General features: G+C 39.3%; 1 protein-coding gene across 3 annotated transcripts; it reads left to right on the top strand.

Annotated features, from left to right (window-relative positions):
• The first annotated feature begins 882 nt into the window (after positions 1 to 882).
• LOC139948081 (uncharacterized) lies at positions 883 to 21,001 on the top strand. Of its 3 annotated transcripts, none has more exons than XM_071946110.1 (3): positions 883 to 1,166; positions 16,670 to 17,365; positions 17,857 to 21,001. In XM_071946110.1, the coding sequence occupies exons 2-3, from the start codon at positions 16,691 to 16,693 to the stop codon at positions 18,865 to 18,867; spliced, it is 1,686 nt and encodes a 561-aa protein (XP_071802211.1). In that variant the 5' UTR covers positions 883 to 1,166; positions 16,670 to 16,690; the 3' UTR covers positions 18,868 to 21,001. The 3 variants fall into 3 exon arrangements, with proteins under 3 accessions (XP_071802211.1, XP_071802212.1, XP_071802213.1); XM_071946111.1 differs by lacking the exon at positions 883 to 1,166 and adding an exon at positions 4,504 to 4,742; XM_071946112.1 differs by lacking the exon at positions 883 to 1,166 and adding an exon at positions 8,221 to 8,339.
• The last annotated feature ends 848 nt before the right edge of the window (positions 21,002 to 21,849 follow it).

The raw sequence follows: 21,849 nt of genomic DNA on the forward strand, positions 1-21,849 counted from the left end.
CCTCCCTGGGGTTAATGGAAGGGTCAGGGTATTACGAAATACGTGGTACAGATTGATATGACTGATAATATTACAACTTACACTTAAAGCGGTAAGTTTAGGTTGTTCCTATAAACAAGAAGCTAATAGGCATTGTAGCCTGTGAGGAAGTGGTAAATTCATTTATGTGAATTGATATGGATAAATATGGTGGTAATAAAATGATGTGATTGTATATAAAGAAGTAGATTAATTTGGTACCTTCTTGGCAACTCGCTGGAAGTGGGAACCTCATTGACCCGGAGTTTTCTCCAGTCAATGAGTGCATTTATAATTATAATAATTGTAATTAGTCTGGTACCTTCTTTGGCAAATCGCCGAGAAGTGGGAACCTTTGCGGATTGGAAATTTACCGTTCGCAAAGTGAGGGATTGGGACCCTTTGCGAATTGGTCGCAAAGTGTATTATAATGGGAACTGGTATACTTCTTTATGAGTGTGGATATCACTGGATGGAATTAAATAAAGGGAAATCCCTTATATTATTATGAATGGGCGTTTTACCACCGAATTCAGAGTACGGAATAAATTAACTCTTGGCAGAGTTCACTACAACAACAAATCCTTGTGTCTGTGTATATTTATCAGGTGGTAATATGCAGTTTTATATGTACGATTTTAGATAACTGAGAACCAAACTCATACAATTTAACTTGTTATGATAACTGCACTGTTTAATGTTTATTAGCGGTGACATTATAGTTTCCGGGTTCACATTGGATTCAGAGCGACCGTGTGAAACAGGCAGTTTCTCATACTGGGATTTCCCAAAGAAAAAAACATTGTACAGTCACGCAATAATAATGCCTTATACAATGAAAGTTAACACAAACGGCTGCAAATTTGGTGCACAGCATTATTCGTTCACTTTACAAAAAAAAAAAAAAACACCTGTCACGTGCATGTTTGTCCTCTGTAACGAATTCGGTATAAATAGTTCATGTGTCTGAGTTGTAAACAGTAGGCTACATGCAAGTACACACAAGCACAGACCACCAGTAGTGAGGCTGCATGCATGTGTCTTATGGTTTATGAATGTTGATTTCAACTGCTCGACAATCAACGAACTCTGACATCGTTGTGGGCGGTGAACATTTCCAAGAAACTTTCAAACCTGGAGCCTTCTAGGTGAGTTGTGTTAATTTATCCAACATTCATTTGTATAAACAAAAATGGGGGAAATATTCAGATCGAGGTCTAGTCTGTGTGCAGAACGACTTGACAATACATAAAGTAGGCCTACTCTTTTCGGGTTGACTGCTCTATTCCGACATCCCTATATTCCGACATCCCTTTGTTTCGACACCCATATGTTCCGACACCTTACCGAGTAATAATGTGCGAAAATAGCTTGTCGGAACTTAGGGGTGTCGGAACACAGGGGTGTCGGAATATAGGGGTGTCTGAATATAGGGGTGTCGGAACATATAGGGGTGTCTGAATATAGAGGTGTCGGAACACAGGGGTGTCGGAATACAGGGGTGTCTGAATATAGGGGTGTCGGAATATAGGGGTGTCTGAATATAGGGGTGTCTGAATATAGGGGTGTCGGAATATAGGGCTGGGGAATATAGGGGTGTCGGAACACAGGGGTGTCGGAATATAGGGGTGTCAGACGATAGGGGTGTCAGAATATAGGGGTGTCGGAACACAGGGGTGTCGGAATATAGGGGTGTCTGAATATAGGGGTGTCGGAATATAGGGGTGTCTGAATATAGGGGTGTCGGAAAATAGGGATGTCGGAATATAGGGGTGTCGGAATATAGGGCTGCGGAATATAGGGGTGTCGGAACACAGGGGTGTCGGAATATAGGGGTGTCAGAATATAGGGGTGTCGGAATATAGGGGTGTCGGAATATAGGGGTGTCTGAATATAGGGGTGTCGGAATATAGGGGTGTCGGAATATAGGGGTGTCTGAATATAGGGGTGTCTGAATATAGGGGTGTCGGAATATAGGGCTGCGGAATATAGGGGTGTCGGAACACAGGGGTGTCGGAATATAGGGGTGTCAGACGATAGGGGTGTCAGAATATAGGGGTGTCGGAACACAGGGGTGTCGGAATATAGGGGTGTCTGAATATAGGGGTGTCGGAATATAGGGGTGTCTGAATATAGGGGTGTCGGAAAATAGGGATGTCGGAATATAGGGGTGTCGGAATATAGGGCTGCGGAATATAGGGGTGTCGGAACACAGGGGTGTCGGAATATAGGGGTGTCAGAATATAGGGGTGTCGGAATATAGGGGTGTCGGAATATAGGGGTGTCTGAATATAGGGGTGTCGGAATATAGGGGTGTCTGAATATAGGGGTGTCGGAACATAGGGGTGTCGGAATATAGGGGTGTCTGAATATAGGGGTGTCGGAACATAGGGGTGTCGGAATATAGGCTGAGTTGTCGGAACATAGGGGTGTCGGAACATAATGGAGTCGGGTGGAATATAGGTGTGTAACCCTTTAAGGCACCGTGCCAGCGCTATACGTAATACTAACGGGAAAGTACAAAATGTCGATGAAAACTCAATGTCAAAATGTATTATTATGCCTTTTAGTGACCACAACGTTTTATAGTCCTGGGTGCAATTACATCAAATATTTAAATATATCGGCGATGGTCCATTAAAGGCAGTGGACACTATTGGTAATTACTCAAAATAATTATTAACATAAAACCTTTCTTGGTGACAAGTAATGGGGAGAGGTTGGTGGTATAAAACATTGTGAGAAACAGCTCCCTCTGAAGTGCCATAGTTTTGGAGAAAGAAGTAATTTTCCACGAATTCGATTTCGAGACCTCAAGTTTAGAACTTGAGGTCTCGAAATCAACCATCTAAACGCACACAACTTCGTGTGACAAGGGTGTGTCTTCTTTCATTATTATCTCGCAACTTTGATGACCGATTGAGCTCAAATGTTCACAGGTTTGTTATTTTATGCATATTATGTTGAGATACACCAACTGTGAAGGCTAGAATTACCAATAGTGTCCACTGCCTTCAAAAAAAGGTTCACATTAAATTAAATTTAACTAGTTTTAATTGTTATTTAATTACCATTCAATTTGTAACATTTTGTGAATAAGTTGTTGAGATTGATGACCCCCAAATCATGCTACATGGAGTTAGAGAAAATGGACGAGCGCGAAATCGAACCCCTCTCAATTCATGTAGGTACAACAGAAACAAATATTATTATTAATAATAACACCCCTTACCAATATTCTGCTTTTTCTATGGTTTAGAGCGTGTCTTAGTTTTACTAGACGACGGCCGTGTGATAGTGCATCGGTTTGCCGTGTGATAGTGCATCGGTTTGCCATGCGCTAGTCCGAAGACTATCACACGGCATGCATAACCCAGACGTCCGTTGCGTATACGAGGATGATAAATTAATAGTCTGTAACAATTTCGGATTACATGACACTACATGCAGCACAGTAAAAGTTTTCGAAATCTGTATCCGCGTCGTCCGTGGATTGTAGCATTCAGGTCTGTAACTTAATAGTACAGTATTTATAAATGTTTGGGTGTTATAAAACAAATATTGACTGCTTTTACTCGTGCAATGGTTACAACTATGACTACCTCGGTGATCCCCGGAGCGTTCTATTTTAAAATAGAACGCTGCGGGGATCACCTCGGTTTAACACTTTAAACGAACTCTGTTCCCTCCTCTGTTTTCAAGATCGTGAATACACCATAATAACGGCAAAAGCTATTCTCTAGTCTCTTCAAGACACTTTTAATTTTTACTCCAATAACATACTGGTGTCACAAATAAATCAACTTATCACGATAATCATATATGCAGTTTTATATTTAAGATTTATAAACTGAGAACCAAACTCATACAATTTAATTTTTTTAAGATAAATGCACTGTTTAATGTTTAGCTTTGACATTCTAATTTCCGGGTTCACATTGGATTCAGGACGGCCGTGTCAAACAGGCAGTTTCTCATACTGGGATTTCCCAAAGAAAAAAACCATTGTCACGCAATAAAGATAACTTTGAACTTTAAATTCCTTATACAATAAAAGTGAACCAAAACGGCTGCAAATTTGGCGCACAGCATTATTCGTTCACTTTACAAATTATTTTTTAAAGCTTCATTGAAAGAGGACGTGAAAAACTGGCCGATAACAATTTCCTTGCAAAGAAAACATTTGGAACCATTCTTATTTATAAAAGTTGAAAAACGCCCCTGTGGCTTCGCAACTCGCGTGGGACACTGTGTGTTCTCCCGTTCCAGTCGCTTACTCGCTTGGGACCGCGGTTCAACGAAGCTTTTCAAGCAACAAGGGCCTTGAGAAAAGGCTAACCCAACACACGAATGCTTGTGTCAGTTTATGTAAATAATACAACGAAACTGTACATGGGAGTGGTCAGACCGATTACCTGTTGAGTTATCTATGGGAACCAAAACAGGGCACTAGTCAAACCCTTCCTCCAAGGTCAAACCAATTCCAGGGTTATAAGAATAAATACCTGTCACATGCACGTTTGTCCTCTGTAACGAATTCGGTATAGTTCATTTTTGTCTGTGATGTTAAACAGTACGCATGTACATACAAGCACAGGCCATCAGTATACTAGAGTGAGGCTGTGTTTCTTATGAATGTTAATTTCAACTGTTCGACAATTCACCAGCTCTGACATCATTGTGGTGAACATTTCCAAGAAACTTTCAAGTCTGGAGCCTTCTAAGTGAGTTATGTTAATTTACTTACCATTTATTTGTAACAATTTGGGGGGAAATATTCAGTACACTTGACAGATTTTAGAAGTTTGAGAGGCTATCAGCCACTTGCTCTATTTGTGCATAGGGAGGTTTGTTCTCTTCCTTGCTCTATGATTTGTGCAAGGGGATGTCGTAGGAGTAGTCAAGCCCAAGAGTGGAAAGTAGGGGATCAACCCTACATGTCTAGCACATCCCCTGTACTTTGTATCGCCAAAAGTAAACTTGTTGTTATATAATTTAAGACAAGACCTGTGTTTTCTTCAGGAGTCGTTGCTCACTATCTTATCCTTTAACCAGATACAGTTCTTCAGTCCTAACTTGATAGTGGTCAATACTATACTGGTGGGACTGATGTTAAAGTTGGGTCGTCCCAACAACAGTTGGGATTTTCCAACAGTTTGGGACATGGTAAGGTTTGTTGGAGAAGCAAAATTGATGTTACAGAATTCTTTTCAGTGGCTATTTGTCCTAACATGAATGGGATAAGTAGCCTGGCTCTGCAGCCCAGCTTTTATGTTTAAAGAACGCGTATGCAAAATAAAACTGGTTTTGAAATCAATGTCTCGGTACCGACCGCCATTACGAATCTGTTTATTCGTTATATATAGTGAGATAACTACTGAGTAATAATTTGTTTGATATAATGCAAGTGATTCTTCGTGAAAAGAAAATTATTGTGCACGATCGAGGTCCAGTTTGTGTGCGGTGTGTGTGTACACGTAGGCCTACTACTCTTTTGGCACTGTGCCAGCGCTATACGTAATACAAATGGGTAAAATACGAAATGTGTCGGTGAAAACTCGAGGTCTTGTTTGATGCCTTTTAGTGACCACAAAGTTTATAGCTTGAGAATTTGCAGTTGCGTTGATATAAAAAGGTAAGTAACCGTTTTGTACGAGGCTAAGGCTAAGAGTAGTGACATTTTGGCATACCCGCCAGCTGGAAATCGTCGGTCGTCGAATAGTGGACGTCGTAAGCCTACATGTAAAAACGTTGTTGCCGCGGTTCAATGAAAAGGGAAATGCACAAAATTGCATTCATCGTCTGTCCCCATTTAATGTAATGTTGTCATTCAACAAAAAAGTCGTGGTAGGGCCTATATTCCTATAGAAAGTTAAAATTAATAAAATCGGTTTCTCGCGGGTGCAATTACCTCAAATATTTAAATGTATCGGCGGTAGTCCATTAAATAAAGGTTCACATTAAATCAAATTTAACTTGTTTTAATTGTTATTTTGTAAAATATTAAAGTTGTTGAGATTGATGACCCCCAAATCATGCTACATGGAGTTAGAGAAAATGGAAGAGTGCGAGACCGACCCCCACTCAATTCATGTTGTACATGCTGAAAATGCTATAAGACCAAACATTAGCGTACCTTACTGGTTATTCACAGAAAGGCACTGTCACTTTTATTCAGAATCAGCAGGAATCCAGCCGAAGCAGCCGGTATGACGAATTATTATAATTAAATAAAGTGTGAAAACAACAACACTGTTCTACATGTGTCAAATGTCAAGAAACCGAATGACTTGCAGGGCAGTTGTGTTTTTAAACACGACTTTTCTTGTTATACACCGATTTGTAAATATTGTTGAGTGGCTTTAAATCAGTTTAAAGTGGTGAATGTTTTTAAATAGTTTGAGTTAAAGGTATAACAGAAAGAAGAAAAATATTATTAACTATTGTAGTTACGGAAGTCTTTAACAATTAACGTGAAACATAGTAAAAGAAACAAAGGCTCAGTTTCCTTAGGGTTGTGGTTTGTTTGAAACAAACAACGATTGATATAATTTTTATGAATACTTCTCTGCATAGTAAAGAGGTTATGTAAATATAATGGCGAGACAATGTATAATGTGACAACACTTAAAACGAACTCTGTTCCCTCCTCTATTTTCAAGATTGTGAATACATCATAATAACGGCAAAAGCTATTCTCTAGTCTCTTCAAGACACTTTTATTTTTTACTCCAATAACATATACTGGTGTCACAAATAAATAAATAAATAAAACTTATCACGATAATTATACACAACAGCAGTTTTACATTTCAGATTTTAGATAACTGAGAACCAAACTCATACAATTAATTTAACTTTTTATGATAACTGCACTGTTTAATGTTTAGTTGACATTCTGGATTCAGGACGGCCGTGTCAAACAGGCAGTTTCTCATACTGGGATTTCCCAACGAAAAAAACCATTGTCACGCAATAAAGATCACTTTGAACTTTAAATTCCTTATACAATAAAAGTGAACCAAAACGGCTGCAAATTTGGCGCACAGCATTATTCGTTCACTTTACAAATGATATTTTAAAGCTCATTGTAAGAGGACGTGAACAACTGGCCGATAACAATTTCCTTGCAAAGAAAACATTTGGAACCATTCTTATTATGGGTGCGCTCGTGTAGCTCTGCTGGGTCGACCTAGCAGTGCTCATGCGGGTGAACCCCTGACAAGAGCTATAATCGAACGATCACACTGTCGCCCGCTCGTGGTGACGGCATGCACATCAGGTCACCCACAAGTGACACACTCCACAAGCAGGGCACTTGGGGCTTACCCGGGTGAGCCCCGTCGAAGCTATTCGAACGTATCGGGGCAGACCGGGGTCGACCCAGGGAAGCTAAACGCACGCACCCAAAATAAGTTGAAAAATGCCCCCGTGGCTTTGCAACTCGCGTGGGACACTGTGTGTTCTCCCGTTCCAGTCGCTTGGGACCGCGGTTCTACGAAGCTGTCCAAGCAACGAAGGCATTGAGAAAAGGCTAACCCAACACATGAACGCTTGTGTCAGTTTAAAGGAACACGTTGCCTTGGATCGGACGAGTTGGTCTATGAAAAGCGTTTGAAACCGTTTGTTATGAAATGCATATGGTTTAGAAAGATGTTTTAAAAGTAAAATATAATAATCCACACAAGTATCACTCAAAATTGCACGGTTTTCATATTACGTCGCGAACTAACACGGTCGGCCATTTATGGGAGTCAAAGTTTTGACTCCCTTAAATGACCGACCGTGTTTGTCGACGAGGTAAAACGAAAACCACGCAATTTCGAGGCATATTTGTGTAGATCATTGTATTCTACTTTTACAACATCTTTCTAACCATATCGATTTTATAACAAACGGTTAGGGCGCTTTTCAAAGACCAACTCGACCAATCCAAGGCAACGTGTTCCTTTAAGCATGCTTTAAGTAAATAATACAACGAAACTGTACATGGGAGTGGTAGGACCGATACTTGTTGAGTTATCTATGGAAACCAAAACAGGGCACCAGTCAAACCCTTCCTCCAAGGTCAATCCAATTCCAGGGTTATAAGAACAAATACCTGTCACATGCACGTTTGTCCTCTGATGTAACGAATTCGGTATAGTTCATTTGTGTCTGTGATGTTAAACAGTACGCATGTACATACAAGCACGGGCCATCAGTATACTAGAGTGAGGCTGTGTTTCTTATGAATGAATTTCAACTACTCGACAATCAACCAACTCTGAGATCATTGTGGTGAACATTTCCAAGAAACTTTCAAGTCTGGAGCCTTCTAAGTGAGTTATGTTAATTTACTTACCATTTATTTGTAACAATTTGGGGGGAAATATTCAGTACACTTGACAGATTTTAGAAGTTTGAGAGGCTATCAGCCACTTGCTCTATTTGTGCATAGGGTGGTTTGTTCTCTTCCTTGCTCTATGATTTATGCAAGGGGATGTCGTAGGAGAAGTCGAGCCCAAGAGTGGAAAGTAGGGGGACCAAACCTATACATGTCTAGCACCTCCCTTGTACTTTGCTCGCCAAAAGTCAACTTGTTAAACTTAAGTCAAGACCTGTGTTTTCTTCAGGAGTCGTTGCTCACGATCTTATCCTTTAAAGGGACACGTTGCCTGGATCGGTCGAGTTGGTCTTTGAAAAGCACTGTAACCGTTTGCTATAAAAATAATGCATATGGTTGGAAAGATGTTTTAAAAGTAAAATACAATGATCCATACAAATTTGCCTCGAAATTGCGTGGTTTTCCTTTTACCTCGTCTACTAACACGGTCGGCAATTTACGGGAGTCAAATTTTTGACTCCCATAAATGGCCGACCGTGTTAGTTCGCAAAGCAAAAGGAAAACCACGCAATTTCGAGGCAAATTTGTGTGGATCATTGTATTCTACTTTTAAAACATCTTTCCAAACATATGCATTTTATAACAAACGATTACAAATGCTTTTTATACTGCCAACTCGTCCAATCCAAGGCAACGTGTCCTAGGAGTACAGTTCTTCAGTCCTAACTTGATAGTGGCCAATCTGATGTTAAAGTTGGGGCGTCCCAAACGCAATTGGGATTTCCCAACAGTTTGGGACATGGAAGGTTTGTTGGAGAAGCAAAATTGATGTTACAAAATTCTTTTCAGTGGCTATATGTCCTAACATGAATGGGATAAGTAGCCTGGCTCTGCAGCCCAGCTTTTATGTTTAGAGAACGCGTATGCAAAATAAAACTGGTTTTAAAATCAATGTCTCGGTACCGACCGCCATTACGAATCTGTTGTTTCATTGTATATAGTGAGGGTGCGTTCGTTTAGCTTCCCCGGGTCGACCCCGGTGTGTGGCGTGTTTTTTTTCCAGGACGAACGTGTGCAGATAATTACTCACGTTCGTCCTGGAAAAAAAACAAACCGCCACACACCGGGGTCGACCCAGGGAAGCTAAACGAACGCACCCTAAGTATAACTACTGAGTAATAATTTGTTTGTAACATTTTGAAAATAAGTTGTTGAGATTGATAACCCCCCAAATTATGCTACATGGAGTTTTAGAGAAAATGAACGAGTGCGAGACCGACCCCCACTCAATTCATGTTGTATATGCTGAAAATGCTAAAAGACCAAACATTTGCGTACCCTACTGGGCCCGAGTTCATGGCTCTGCTTACCGTAAGCACAAAATCGGCGCTTACGGAAGCAGGCAAGCTTATTTCACGGGTTCTGCGCGTGCGTACAAGGCTAGCACATAAATTTGGCGCTTGCACGTAAGCGACCGAATCAGCCGGAATTACGAATCTTTATAATTCGTACGTGACGCCTTCAACATTTGGGAGAGAATTTCATCTTGAGGGCAGTCAGAACGCTCCGAATGGCCACTGATGAATATGTTTGCAACGACCAAGAATTCAAACGGAATGCAGCGAAAATACTAAGAATGTACTGCGAATGGTCCCCAAATGCCGCCGAATCGAATAGAGAAATTACTATAGATTGGATACCCAAAATACCAATCTGTTAAGCAGATGTATTTGTCGTGATGGCAAATGTGGCTACAAGTGATTAGATCTCTAGCCTTGTCCAAGGATCTTTACGCAAGCACCGGCCTGCTCTGACTCACGAAATGCATGGATACTATACCGCACGGCACACAACAGTACTTGATACCGCGGGGTCGAAGCATGGCTTTCAAGGTATCAACGAGGTTAAAAAACGAGGCCGGATCAGAGCCTTGTTTAAAGGCTGCTTATGTGTATCTTTACAATTGCGCACGGATTCCAGCGCGCAAATTACGTATGCTGGAATTGGATGTTGAATATTCAACAGAGCAGATATTGACCAATCATAGACTCTCGTTATGTTGTAGGGTGTGTGTGTGTGTGTGTGTGCTTATCAATGAGAAAAATGGCGACCTCCTCTCGCGAAGTGCACCCTCGCGATGTGTGAAGCTAGGAAGTTTAAATTCTGCTGCAGGACAAGCTAGAAATAGATGGTTTTCAACCTAGAAATTCTAACATATGACGTGTTTGTCAACCTGTTTGAGAAATCAGCAATTTTTCAAGCTGCACCGCTAGCTCTGCACCGATTTTCTTCGGTAAGTGAAATCGTCGTAAGACCGAGTGTGAGGTGTACGGTCAAAGGGTTCTCTATCGACCATACATTCAGCTTTAGTTTGGCCGGTAATGTCACGATGACAATTTGTTAGAACATTCATGGAGGTACCTCCATGGAACATTCATGGAATGGTTGAAGCGTGTCTGTTGGTAATTAAAGAAAACCGTGTTGACATAATTCTTTGAAACAGTCGATAGTAATTGCCAAGTATTTGCGAACATTGACATGTTGTGACCGTTGACTGGAATGAAACATGTTTGCTTCATAATTATGTCACTAGCCTAAAAATAGTGTCCACATGTGTTTTAACAACATTAGCTTCTTTGCAAAAGTATAATTATTTTATTATAAAAATGCACTTCACCCCTTATTTTCACTCTTGTAATAAATAAAAAAATTCTGTCTTTCTTGTTGACCACTGTAGGCAAAGTAATGAGGCAAGTCCTATGTATCACCATTGACGACACTGATGACAGCTCAACTAGATCATATGTCATTAACAGCTGCTTTTACAATAGACACCCATCAGTGCTGGAAAGCCGATGATCAGATGAAGGCACTCTTCAATACAGAAAATTGGAGACGCAGAGATTGAGAAGTGATTACCAATCTTAATGGTTCAGCAGATGCATCAACATAAATCCTGATGTATCTTTTACTTTACTTTACTTTATTTCATCTCAAGGCATAACAGAATACAGTTTATACTTATTATGATTTATGCATGTTTAAATATAAGATCAGAATAATAACATTTGAATAACACCACCTAGAGATGCAGGGGACCCACAAAAAGCAAAGCTTGTCGAGTGCGAGTCCCCTGTGAACATAAACAACAATGAAGATACATGATGACAAGAACGATTATAAACAGTATAAAAGCTAAACAAAATACGAACATACACAAAAATAACGTAACATAATAGTTAGATTAGAGGTGAATTTTAAATGAAAAATCAATGAATATGATAATAAGCTACGCGAGAGTCACAATACGACAAACAATAACAAACGGGTAAATTTCATGAATTCTAATACTTGTTAAGAAGAATCTGTTTAAATTTGGTTTTTAAAGTAGAAATAGATAACGATTTTTTTATTGTATTGTCTAGTACGTTCCACAATTTCGGCCCTTCAAATTTAACACTTTTTTTGGCTAGAGCTGTCCGTACAGATGGTAAATGAAATGCGGAGGCCTGTCGAGTTAAATATCCATGAAAGTCCCTATTTCTGTTAAACATGGACGAAATGCAGTTCGGTGGATCATTTTTTGTTAACTGAAACATGAAGATAGCGAGTTGGAAATTGTATATGTCATTTGCCTTGAGTGTGTTATCTAGTAGAAAAAGCGGGTCGGAGTGAGCTAGATAGCTGCTATGATTTATAATTCTTGGGCCTTTTTTTGGAGTAAAACTAGTCGAGTCATTGATCTTTAAATACAGTTTCCCCAAGCTAAGATTCCGTAATTAATATATGACAATATTAAAGTATTGTACAGGGATAAAAGGATATATTTAGGTATATAAAACTTGAGCCTGTTGATAACACCAATGTTTCTAGAAAGAATTTTACGTATATAATCGATGTGGTTGTTCCAGGTTAAATTATTATCAATATATAAACCAAGAAATTTAGTGCAATCTGTTACAGTAATCTTGTTGTTATCGATGAAAACATCCCTTGGTAATGAACGTAAAGAATTGCTAAACAACATACACTTAGTTTTTTTGACATTTAAGGAAAGTTTGTTTGCTTTTATCCAGTCTGATATCAGAACAAGGTCAGTACTAACAACGTCAATCAAATCATTTATATTTTTGTTACTATAGAATAAATTTGAATCATCGGCAAATAAGATACAAGACAAACGTTTAGAGACATTAACTAGGTCATTTATATAAACAATAAATAGTAGTGGCCCAAGAATAGATCCTTGAGGAACCCCACATGTCAAGGAACGTATATTAGAAGGAGTGTCATTAGCTAATACATATTGCTTTCTGTTAGAGAGATAACTTTGAAACCAAGCAAGAGGGACTCCTCTGATGCCGTAGTAATTAAGTTTGTATAACAATACATTATGATCTAAGGTGTCAAAAGCTTTCGAAAAATCAAGAAAGATACCAAGGGTGTGTTCTGAATTGTCTAAACCTGTCACAACCTTATTAATGAGATGAAGAACGGCATGAGTAGTTGAGTGTTTTGCACGAAACCCAAACTGGAAGTTGGATATGATATCGTATTTACGTAAGAAATCAAGAGTACGTACATAAACAATTCTTTCAAATATTTTCGGAAAGCACGGTAATGTTGAAATTGGCCTGCAGTTGCTTACTTGATCAATAACTGAAGCTTTGTAAATAGGAATAACTTTTGCTATCTTCAGGTTATCTGGCACAATACCAGTTGATAAAGAAATGTTAATAATGTATGTAAGAGGTTCTAGAATTTCGGAAACAGTATATTTTAGAACAAAGGAAGTGATTGAATCAAAACCACTGCTAGCTTTATTAGGCAAATTCTTGATAATATCAGCAATTTCTTTTTTAGTGGCTGGTTGAAAAAATAAAGAATGTGAGTTAGGATGAGCGAGATAATCAAAGATTTTTGTTTTGCATTGAGGAATATTTTTAGCCAGATTAGGGCCTATGTTTGCAAAGAAATTATTAAAACTTTCGGCTATAATTTGGGGGTCATCAGTTAAATTTCCATTAACAGTGATGTCAGGAATTTTCGTAGAAGGGGTATTTTTATTAATAACCCGGTTTATAATTTTCCAAGTATTCTTAATATTTGCTTTTTCTTTTTCAAATTGAGAGCAATAATACTTCTTCTTAGCCGTTCGTAAAACACTGGTTAGAATATTTTTGTATTTAATATAGTTCGCATGATTTATTTCATTACGTTTAGAAACGAATTTATGATACAGTCTATTTTTAAGTTGTATTGATTTCAGGAGGGATAGTGTTACCCAGGAAGATTTAGGATTGGCTTTGTTTTTCTTTTTATTTCTAAGTGGGACATTTTTGTCGTGATGTTCATTAAATATATTCGTAAATATGTTAAAAGCAATATTAGGATCTAGGGTATTAAATACAGGGGACCAGTCGGCTAAATTCAAATCACGTGTTAAGTTCTCTAAATTATCCTTAGTATAACAACGAGAGCTGACATTCTTAGTGATCTTAGGGTGAGCATTGATCATTGGTATCGAAGTTAAAATAGGAAAATGGTCAGTAATATCTGAAGTTAATATAACAGAGTCTGGTATGGGTAGAATGTTGGTGTAAATATTATCAATTAAAGTTGCCGAATGACGGGTTACCCTTGTGGGTTTATCTATAAGTGGAAAAAGGGAGTATGAAAACATAGTATCAAGAAAATTTTGTACAGTGGTATTATCATCATAATTTAGAAGATTAATATTTAGATCTCCAGAGAGAATACAATGTTTATTTTCATTAGAAATGCAGGTAGTTATATTATCGAAGTGGTACATAAAATCATTATATGAAACTTGTGGAGGTTTGTATAAGACACCAATTATCACGTTTTTTGATGACGTTTGTCTCAATTCAATAAACAGTGATTCAATTGAGTTATTTGAATAATTGAGATCCTGACGGATATTATACTGAATGTCATTCAGCATATAAATGGCAACGCCACCACCAATTTTATCAATTCTGTTATTGGTAATTAATTTATAACCAGGTAACGAAAACATAATGGAATTGTCATCTTTAAGCCAAGTTTCTGTGAGAGCAATGACACCTGTGCCAAATTAATCGTGAACTTGAGTCGTGCAATCAGATGACTTTAACTGAGCATGTATGATCATGAGCATGGTTAAACTTTCTACTGAAAAATTTCCTTAACAAGTGGTCTACCAAAATGTACAACTCAAGAAAATGCTCTTGAATGCTCTGATATGCCTTAGAAATGCCCAACTCAAGTATTGGTTTTAAATCTAAGGTTGTATTTTTTTTTACTGAAACTTTCTACTAAACAAAACAAAACAAAACAAGTGTCATTTAAGCCTTTCTCTGTAGTTTAACAAAATACCGACATTTAAATTGAAGGCTTTCTCTGTGGTTTAAAAAAATACCGACATTTAAACTGAAGGCTTTATGTGAAAGTATTCTTGGCAAGCGATTGATATTACATTTTTATATACATTGTTTTGAATCATCCCTCTTTAAAAAACATTTTTGTTAGTACATGAATTTGTTCTGAATTCCCCATCACCAACTAACATCAGAGTAATGGGCCACAGTCTTTGAATGCTTGCCTGGAAATTGAAACCCAGTTAAAGTTAATGATTGCATCATGTACATTGTGCAATTTTACTGTTAAATTTTGGATAATAATGTATCAGGCTTAATGAACTCTGCCTATTGCCATATTCTCACACTAATTTTATGGAGATACTTGTAATCGGAGAAGAGGTACTATAAATTTAAGTTGAGAATAAATTAAATCATTTAAAAAAAAATTGAAATCATTGTCATTGTCAAGTTTTTGTATGTGGTATGCAGGTGAAAATTATACATGTATCAAGAGTACTATTATAGTGTAGGTGTAAAATAAAATAATTATTTCAATGACAAATAACCACTTTTATAAAAACAAAACAATACATTCTTTTGGAGTAATAATCATGTAGAAAATGCTGCAAGTAAAATTAGTTTCTTCCTGTTTGTAGGAGACCAAACACAATAATTTACATTCAATGGTTTGCAGATAATGCTGGTAGAAAGCAGTTCCTTTAAAACACTAATTGGTGGGGTGTTGTGTTTGAGAAATACAGAGTGAAACAATGTCATAGAATAATTGTTTTCTCAGGAGTCGAAAATAATTTTAACATGGTAAAACGTATTCGTAAGTTGTGGTATTCATCGCTGTGTCAGACTAGCGCGGGCATGCCTTCGTGCTGTTCAGTGGACGACCTCTGCAGGCAGGTTATTTACGTACTTTTTAAAAATCTAGACAAATAATGAAGCTGAAACTTCTACAGGGCAATTATATGCATTCATCTTCATTCACAGTTATTAGGAATTCATGTCAAGGCCAAAAACAACAGGCATGTAAGTAATTTGGCTGTTACACGACACGACTAGACTATACACAGACATGTGAGATTGTTTGTTGACAGTATGCAGTAGTACACATGTCCCTATCACTGTTTAACCTTTGGACTTTAAACTGTCTCACGTGCAAACCGTGCATTCGGTAGATGATTGGCACACCTATATTGACCAATGAGCATACACCTTCCGGAAATATTAGCATACAGCAACTCCGCCCACAATCTGGCGAGTTCACAAAGGAAACAAGGCTCTGATCCGGCCTCGTTTTGTAACCTTGTTGATACCTCGAAACCCATGCTTCGACCCCGCGGTATCAAGTACTGTTGTGTGCCGTGCGGTATAGTATCTATGCATTTCGTGAAGTCAGAGCAGGCCGGTGCTTGCGTAAAGAGCCTTGGACAAGGCTATTAGATCTCCAGCTTTTGGTCAGAATGGTGACTGCTCTATATTCCGACATCCCTATGTTCCGACACCCCAATCTTCTGACACCCCAATGTTCCGAAACCCCTATGTTCCGACAACTCAACCTATATATTCCGACACCCCTATGTTCCGACACCCTTATATTCCGACGTAATTTTTTAAGAAAAACGGTACGACTTATATACCTGACTGCAATTGAATCCATTTAATCCGGTTACCTACTTTTGTGTCGTCCCACCTCGTCTTGAAAAAGCTCGCTCTTAACATGGGCTGAGATGAGGATGATGATTCAACAGAGGGCGCTATCAAAAGAAGTTTGTACACAGTTTGGCATTATTGGGGGGAGGGGGGCACACCAAATCTCACGGTGGACAGAATCACTGTAAACACATGGCAAGAAAACGGGCGCCATTTGATGCGTCAGCCACCAACCGAAAGAACAGGATCTGTGTGTGTGGTAATATAGTATTGCTTTGTTCTGTGTTCAAATTTAACTCAGGTTCTACTTGAAAACACAACCATGCCACGAGGTAAGACCTATGTTGACAATGCCCAGAACAGAAGTCTTGGACGTGTTGGTGCCGCTATGGGATCTGCGCCAGTATCCAGGTCATCTGGTGGTGGTGGTGGTGGTGGAGCGTCAAGTTATTCCTCTAGCAGCCACAGTACCTACGTAGACAACTCCTACAACCGAAGCATTGGTCGAGTTGGTGCTCCAATGGGCTCAATGCCCGTGTCTCGATCTTCTGGTGCTTCAAGTGTTCCGAGCCAAGGAACCTACGTCGACAACGCCTACAACCGAAGCCATGGTCGAGTTGGTGCTCCAAAGGGCTCAATGCCCGTGTCTCGATCTTCAGGTGCTTCAAGTGTTGGCGCCGCCTTGGGGTCAATGTCTATATCTGAGAAAGGTCAAGGGTCAACAGCATCCAGTTGTACGCCGGGGGAGGAGATCAAGCGGTACGTGGATAACGCCCTCAACAGGCGTCTCGGTCGTGTTGGAAAGCCTCTTGGGACCGCACCGCATCACCGACCAAAGACAACTGAAGACCGCTTCTATAAGGACAACGCCAGGAATCGAGAGCTAGGCAGAGTCGGTGATAAAATCCCAAAGCAAAGGTCCCGCAAAGATGAGCAGAAGACTGTTCGGCCAGAAGATGTCAAGAAAGATTTACGTTTTCAAATCGTTAACGATGATGTAAGTATTATGGCGTGACACTCTCTGTCAATAATACCTGTATTATCAATACAAATTATTTCATGTACTTTTCAAAACAAGGGGCAAGGACAAAAAGTCGGTCAATTTTTGCATTTACCAAACTTGGCACCCTTAAAAAAATGGTACCCGGGTGAGTCTCGTGTTTGTCATTTGCCGAGCTTACAAGGGGAGTTTGCTGGTGGCCAGCTTAAGCTTTGATTAACTTACATCACCATGGACGACAAAAAGGTTATACACGACAAATAATCAGTTAAATATAGCATAGCACTTTTGCCACCAGGTTCATAGCGCTGACAACAAACTTGTTCCATGGGTCTGATGAACACTAACAATTAATGCGCAAACCCTTATGAACACAATTCAATGCTTGATACTGTTATTCTTTGTAATTGTGCCTACTTGTTTTCATTTTTCCCCCTTTTCACCCACTATTAATTAAGTTCACACTTTGTGACATTTTACTGTGACAGGAACCAGATGATTATGTTTTTGGACCGGAGGTCTCGGACCGAGAGATAGAAAACATGATGGAGACGGTTTACAATAATCTCAGGCGTCAGGAAGAGGAAGCTAAATGGCAGGAGGCAAACCGAGGCAAACGAGCTCAAACCGATGTCAGAGTCTTCAAATATGATGGCCAAATCATACCCTTCGAAGAGATTATTCTGGGAAAGAAGATCGGACAGGGAGGCTTTGGAGACGTCCACTTTGCCAAGTGGGATGGTAGTGTAGTTGCTGTCAAGAAACTCCGTGTGCAACGCGTGTCTCAAAAACGTCTGAGACAGTTCCAGGATGAGGTTAAAGTCCTTTGCAAGTTAGATCATCCCCACATTGTGAAGTTTCTGGGTGCTTCTATTGTCACACCAAACCTGGCTATTGTGATTGAGTACATGCAGAAGAGTCTCTATGAGGCACTCCATGTTGAAGATGTTGACTACTCCGATGCTGAGCAGTATCAGATAATCACAGGCATGTCAGATGGTTTGGAGTATCTGCATCAGAAAGAAGTGGCACATTGTGACATCAAGTCCACCAATATACTGCTCGATATCCCTGAAGATGGTGTGGTTGCAAAGATTTCCGACTTTGGTCTCAGCTTGATGAAGAATGAAGCAGAGACATCGCAGTCTGTTGCGAAGGTTGTTCAGGGCGTTGGCACACCGAAATACTCCGCTCCTGAGGTCTTGGCCGGGGATGAGTTAGACCTAGTCGCCATGTGTAAGACCGATGTCTACTCCATGGCTGTGGTGGCTTGGGAAGTCATCTGTGACGAGGAGCCTTTCTTTGGGTTGAATAAACAACAGCTTGAGCGTCGTGTGATGGGTGTTGAAGGTCAAGTGGAGTTGAAGATTCCAAATGACATCAATATTTCAGGAGGTTTGCTGAGTCTGCTCAATGAGTGCTGGAGCAGAAATGCCAACAAGCGACCATCAGCAGGAGATTTCAAGAAACGTGTAGGCAAGTTTGGAGGAATCAAATAAAGTGATGGTAAAGGTTAATTAATTCACTTGATGACAACGCTGATAACGGTGATTGGAGGTTTAGCTGACAGCATGGGGGTTGGTACTATTTCCTTAAAGGGACACACCGGTTTGGCAGCATGGTGGTTGGTACTATTTCCTTAAAGGGACACACCGGCTCATCATTTACATAGTTTAGTGGTGTACAATCTTAGCTAAAATGTGTGGAGATGATTGTTGTAAAACAATGAGTAGCCCAAAATGGCACAACGAAGCCGGTGTGTGCCTTATATCACTTAATAAACAAACGGTGCCTGCCCCTAGATATTGTCAAGGACCTACTTACATATAAACGTCCATGTACATTATAAAGCGTCTACTTGTTCACAAACCCCAGCACAAAACGGTTATATTTTTACACGATCGTCAAATCCATCCACGTTTAGTGAGATGACAGCGGGAACCAGCTGGATCTCTGGCCGCTGTTTTCGCGAACGGACACCAACCCGGAGAACTATGTGGAAAGATTCATGCATTATTCATTTCTAAGATATAAATGCTTTTATTGAACGCTAAATCAAGGGAGGCATTTTAGACGAAATAATTTCGCACGTTGCTTACTATCATTACCATCTTTAGAACTTAGAAACCTTCGGATAGAACTTTTACATTTCACCAAAGTATGATCCCACTTTTAATTTGTTTGATAATGATGTAATTAAGCTGTATCTGTAAATATAATTGAGTCACCTATACGAGCTTCAAGAACTCCAACCCTGCAAAACCTAATTTCACAGAGCTGCTTTTCAACAAAACACTTCCATCATAATACCCAGCCACAGCATTATATCCCTACCCTGATAGTACCCCGTTTACCACCTGATAAATATACACAGACACAAGGATTTGTTGTTGTAGTGAACTCTGCCTAGAGTTAATTTATTCCGTACTCTGAATTCCGTGGTAAAACGCCAATTCATAATAATATAAGGGAATTCCCTTTATTTAATTCCATCCAGTGATATCCACTCATAAAGAAGTATACCAGTTCCCATTATAAATACACTTTGCGGCCAATTCGCAAAAGGTCCCAATTCCTCACTTTGCGAACGGTAAATTTCCAATCCGCAGAGGTTCCCACTTCTCGGCGATTTGCCAAAGAAGGTACCAGACCAACTACAATAATTATAATTATAAATGCACTCATTGACTGGAGAAAACTCCGGGTCAATGAGGTTCCCACTTCCAGCGAGTTGCCAAGAAGGTACCAAATTAATTTAGTTCTTTATATACAATCACATCATTTTACTACCACCATATTTATCCACATCAATTCACATAAATTAATTTACCACTTCCTCACAGGCTACAATGCCTATTAGCTTCTTGTTTATAGGAACAATCTAAGCTTACCGCTTTAAGTGTAAGTTGTTATTATTATTATTTATTCGGTAAGATTATCAGTCAACTCAATCTGTATCACGTATTCCGTAATACCCTGACCATTAACCCCAGGGAGGGAGGGAATTTTGCGAAACTATACAATCTATCTTAACTCCTCGGTGGCAGAATATTCAATGACGGTTCCCAGAAAGACAAGCATCCTTTCCCCGAAATGCATTGCTTTGGTTGGTTGAAAAGAACAATGGAACCACGTCTGAATGCGCCCTGACAATCCCAATCGCTTATAGCCCCGACTGTGCAACCTGACTAAAATTATGCATATTTCCTGGTGTTAAATCGGTTTACTGCGTTACGCACTAAACCCTATTATACCCCGTCACACAGCACTACGACCTTACGAAGATTTTGCCAATCACCACGATCTCAAATAATTATCAAGTCGGGGTATGATCGCCGTCAAAATCAAGTAATTTGGCAAATTGAAGACTCGATCCGCCCAACTTTACTGCTACGATTACTGACGATTACACCAAGACCAATGCCGACATGCAACTATACTCTGATAAACACAATAAGCATGTTTCTTGTGTTTGTAGCAGCCCCATGAAATTGGTAAAGTAGGCATAAAGTATTGTCTTAATAATAACTTGTTTGTTGGTTGGGGTGTTTGGGTGTTTGTTTTGTTGTCATTTGTATATAACAAAAGTTAATAATGGATTCATGAAAAGTATAACACACCCAACAAGGGCAACAAGGTCAAAACAAAACAAAAACGGATTATTAACAAGACACCAACGTCAAGGGGGGAACTGAAATACAAGTTCGGGTTAGGCCTTTCTTGGGTCCAGTTTCATACAGCTGCCTGAAGGCACTTGATGGACACCTTTGGGAATTGTCAAAGTCCAGTCTTCTCACTTGGTGAATTTCAACATAAAACATCTTTCCAGCCATATGCACTTATATTCAAAGACCAACTTGAACGGTCCAAGGCAACGTGTTCCTTTAAGCAACTGCATTACACTGGGCCTGTTTCGGTGGAGTACACGAGGTAGCTCGTTAACGCTGCAAGATGGATTGCAAATGGGACAAGCATGATTTCTTTATTCGTTTATTCGTTTTGTTCACTTCACAAAAGATGTTGAATTGTATTTTGATGAGAAACTAAACAATATTGTACTCGTTGGTTAGTCAAGGGGTGAGCCCCGAAAGGGTGTGACGGCCATCTTTAATTCAGCTAATCATTGTGTTATGATGTTATTGTTCGAAGTGAATACATGTAGGTTTTTCATGTAAAAATGTATGCAGACCTTCTATTATACGATAAATAAACAAACACATAAATAAATAGGCCTAGTTCATAAGTAAGACGATGGTCACGTAGTTTTAATGTAAACTATGTTCATCTTATCCTAGTTCGACGCCAAGGTCGTTTTCAATTGAAAGCTTTTGTTTTTAAATTGTTTTATAATTTGATATATTGATTACATTTGTAGTTTATTATAGTATACACTATAACCACAGCTCTTTAAAAAAAATGCGCAGCTACTTTTTAAAACATGTTTTATTGAATGCTTAAACTTGTTTAGTTATTAAAGATTG

The sequence above is a fragment of the Asterias amurensis genome, chromosome 15 (genome assembly GCF_032118995.1).
Source record: "Asterias amurensis chromosome 15, ASM3211899v1".
NCBI lineage: Eukaryota > Metazoa > Echinodermata > Asteroidea > Forcipulatida > Asteriidae > Asterias > Asterias amurensis.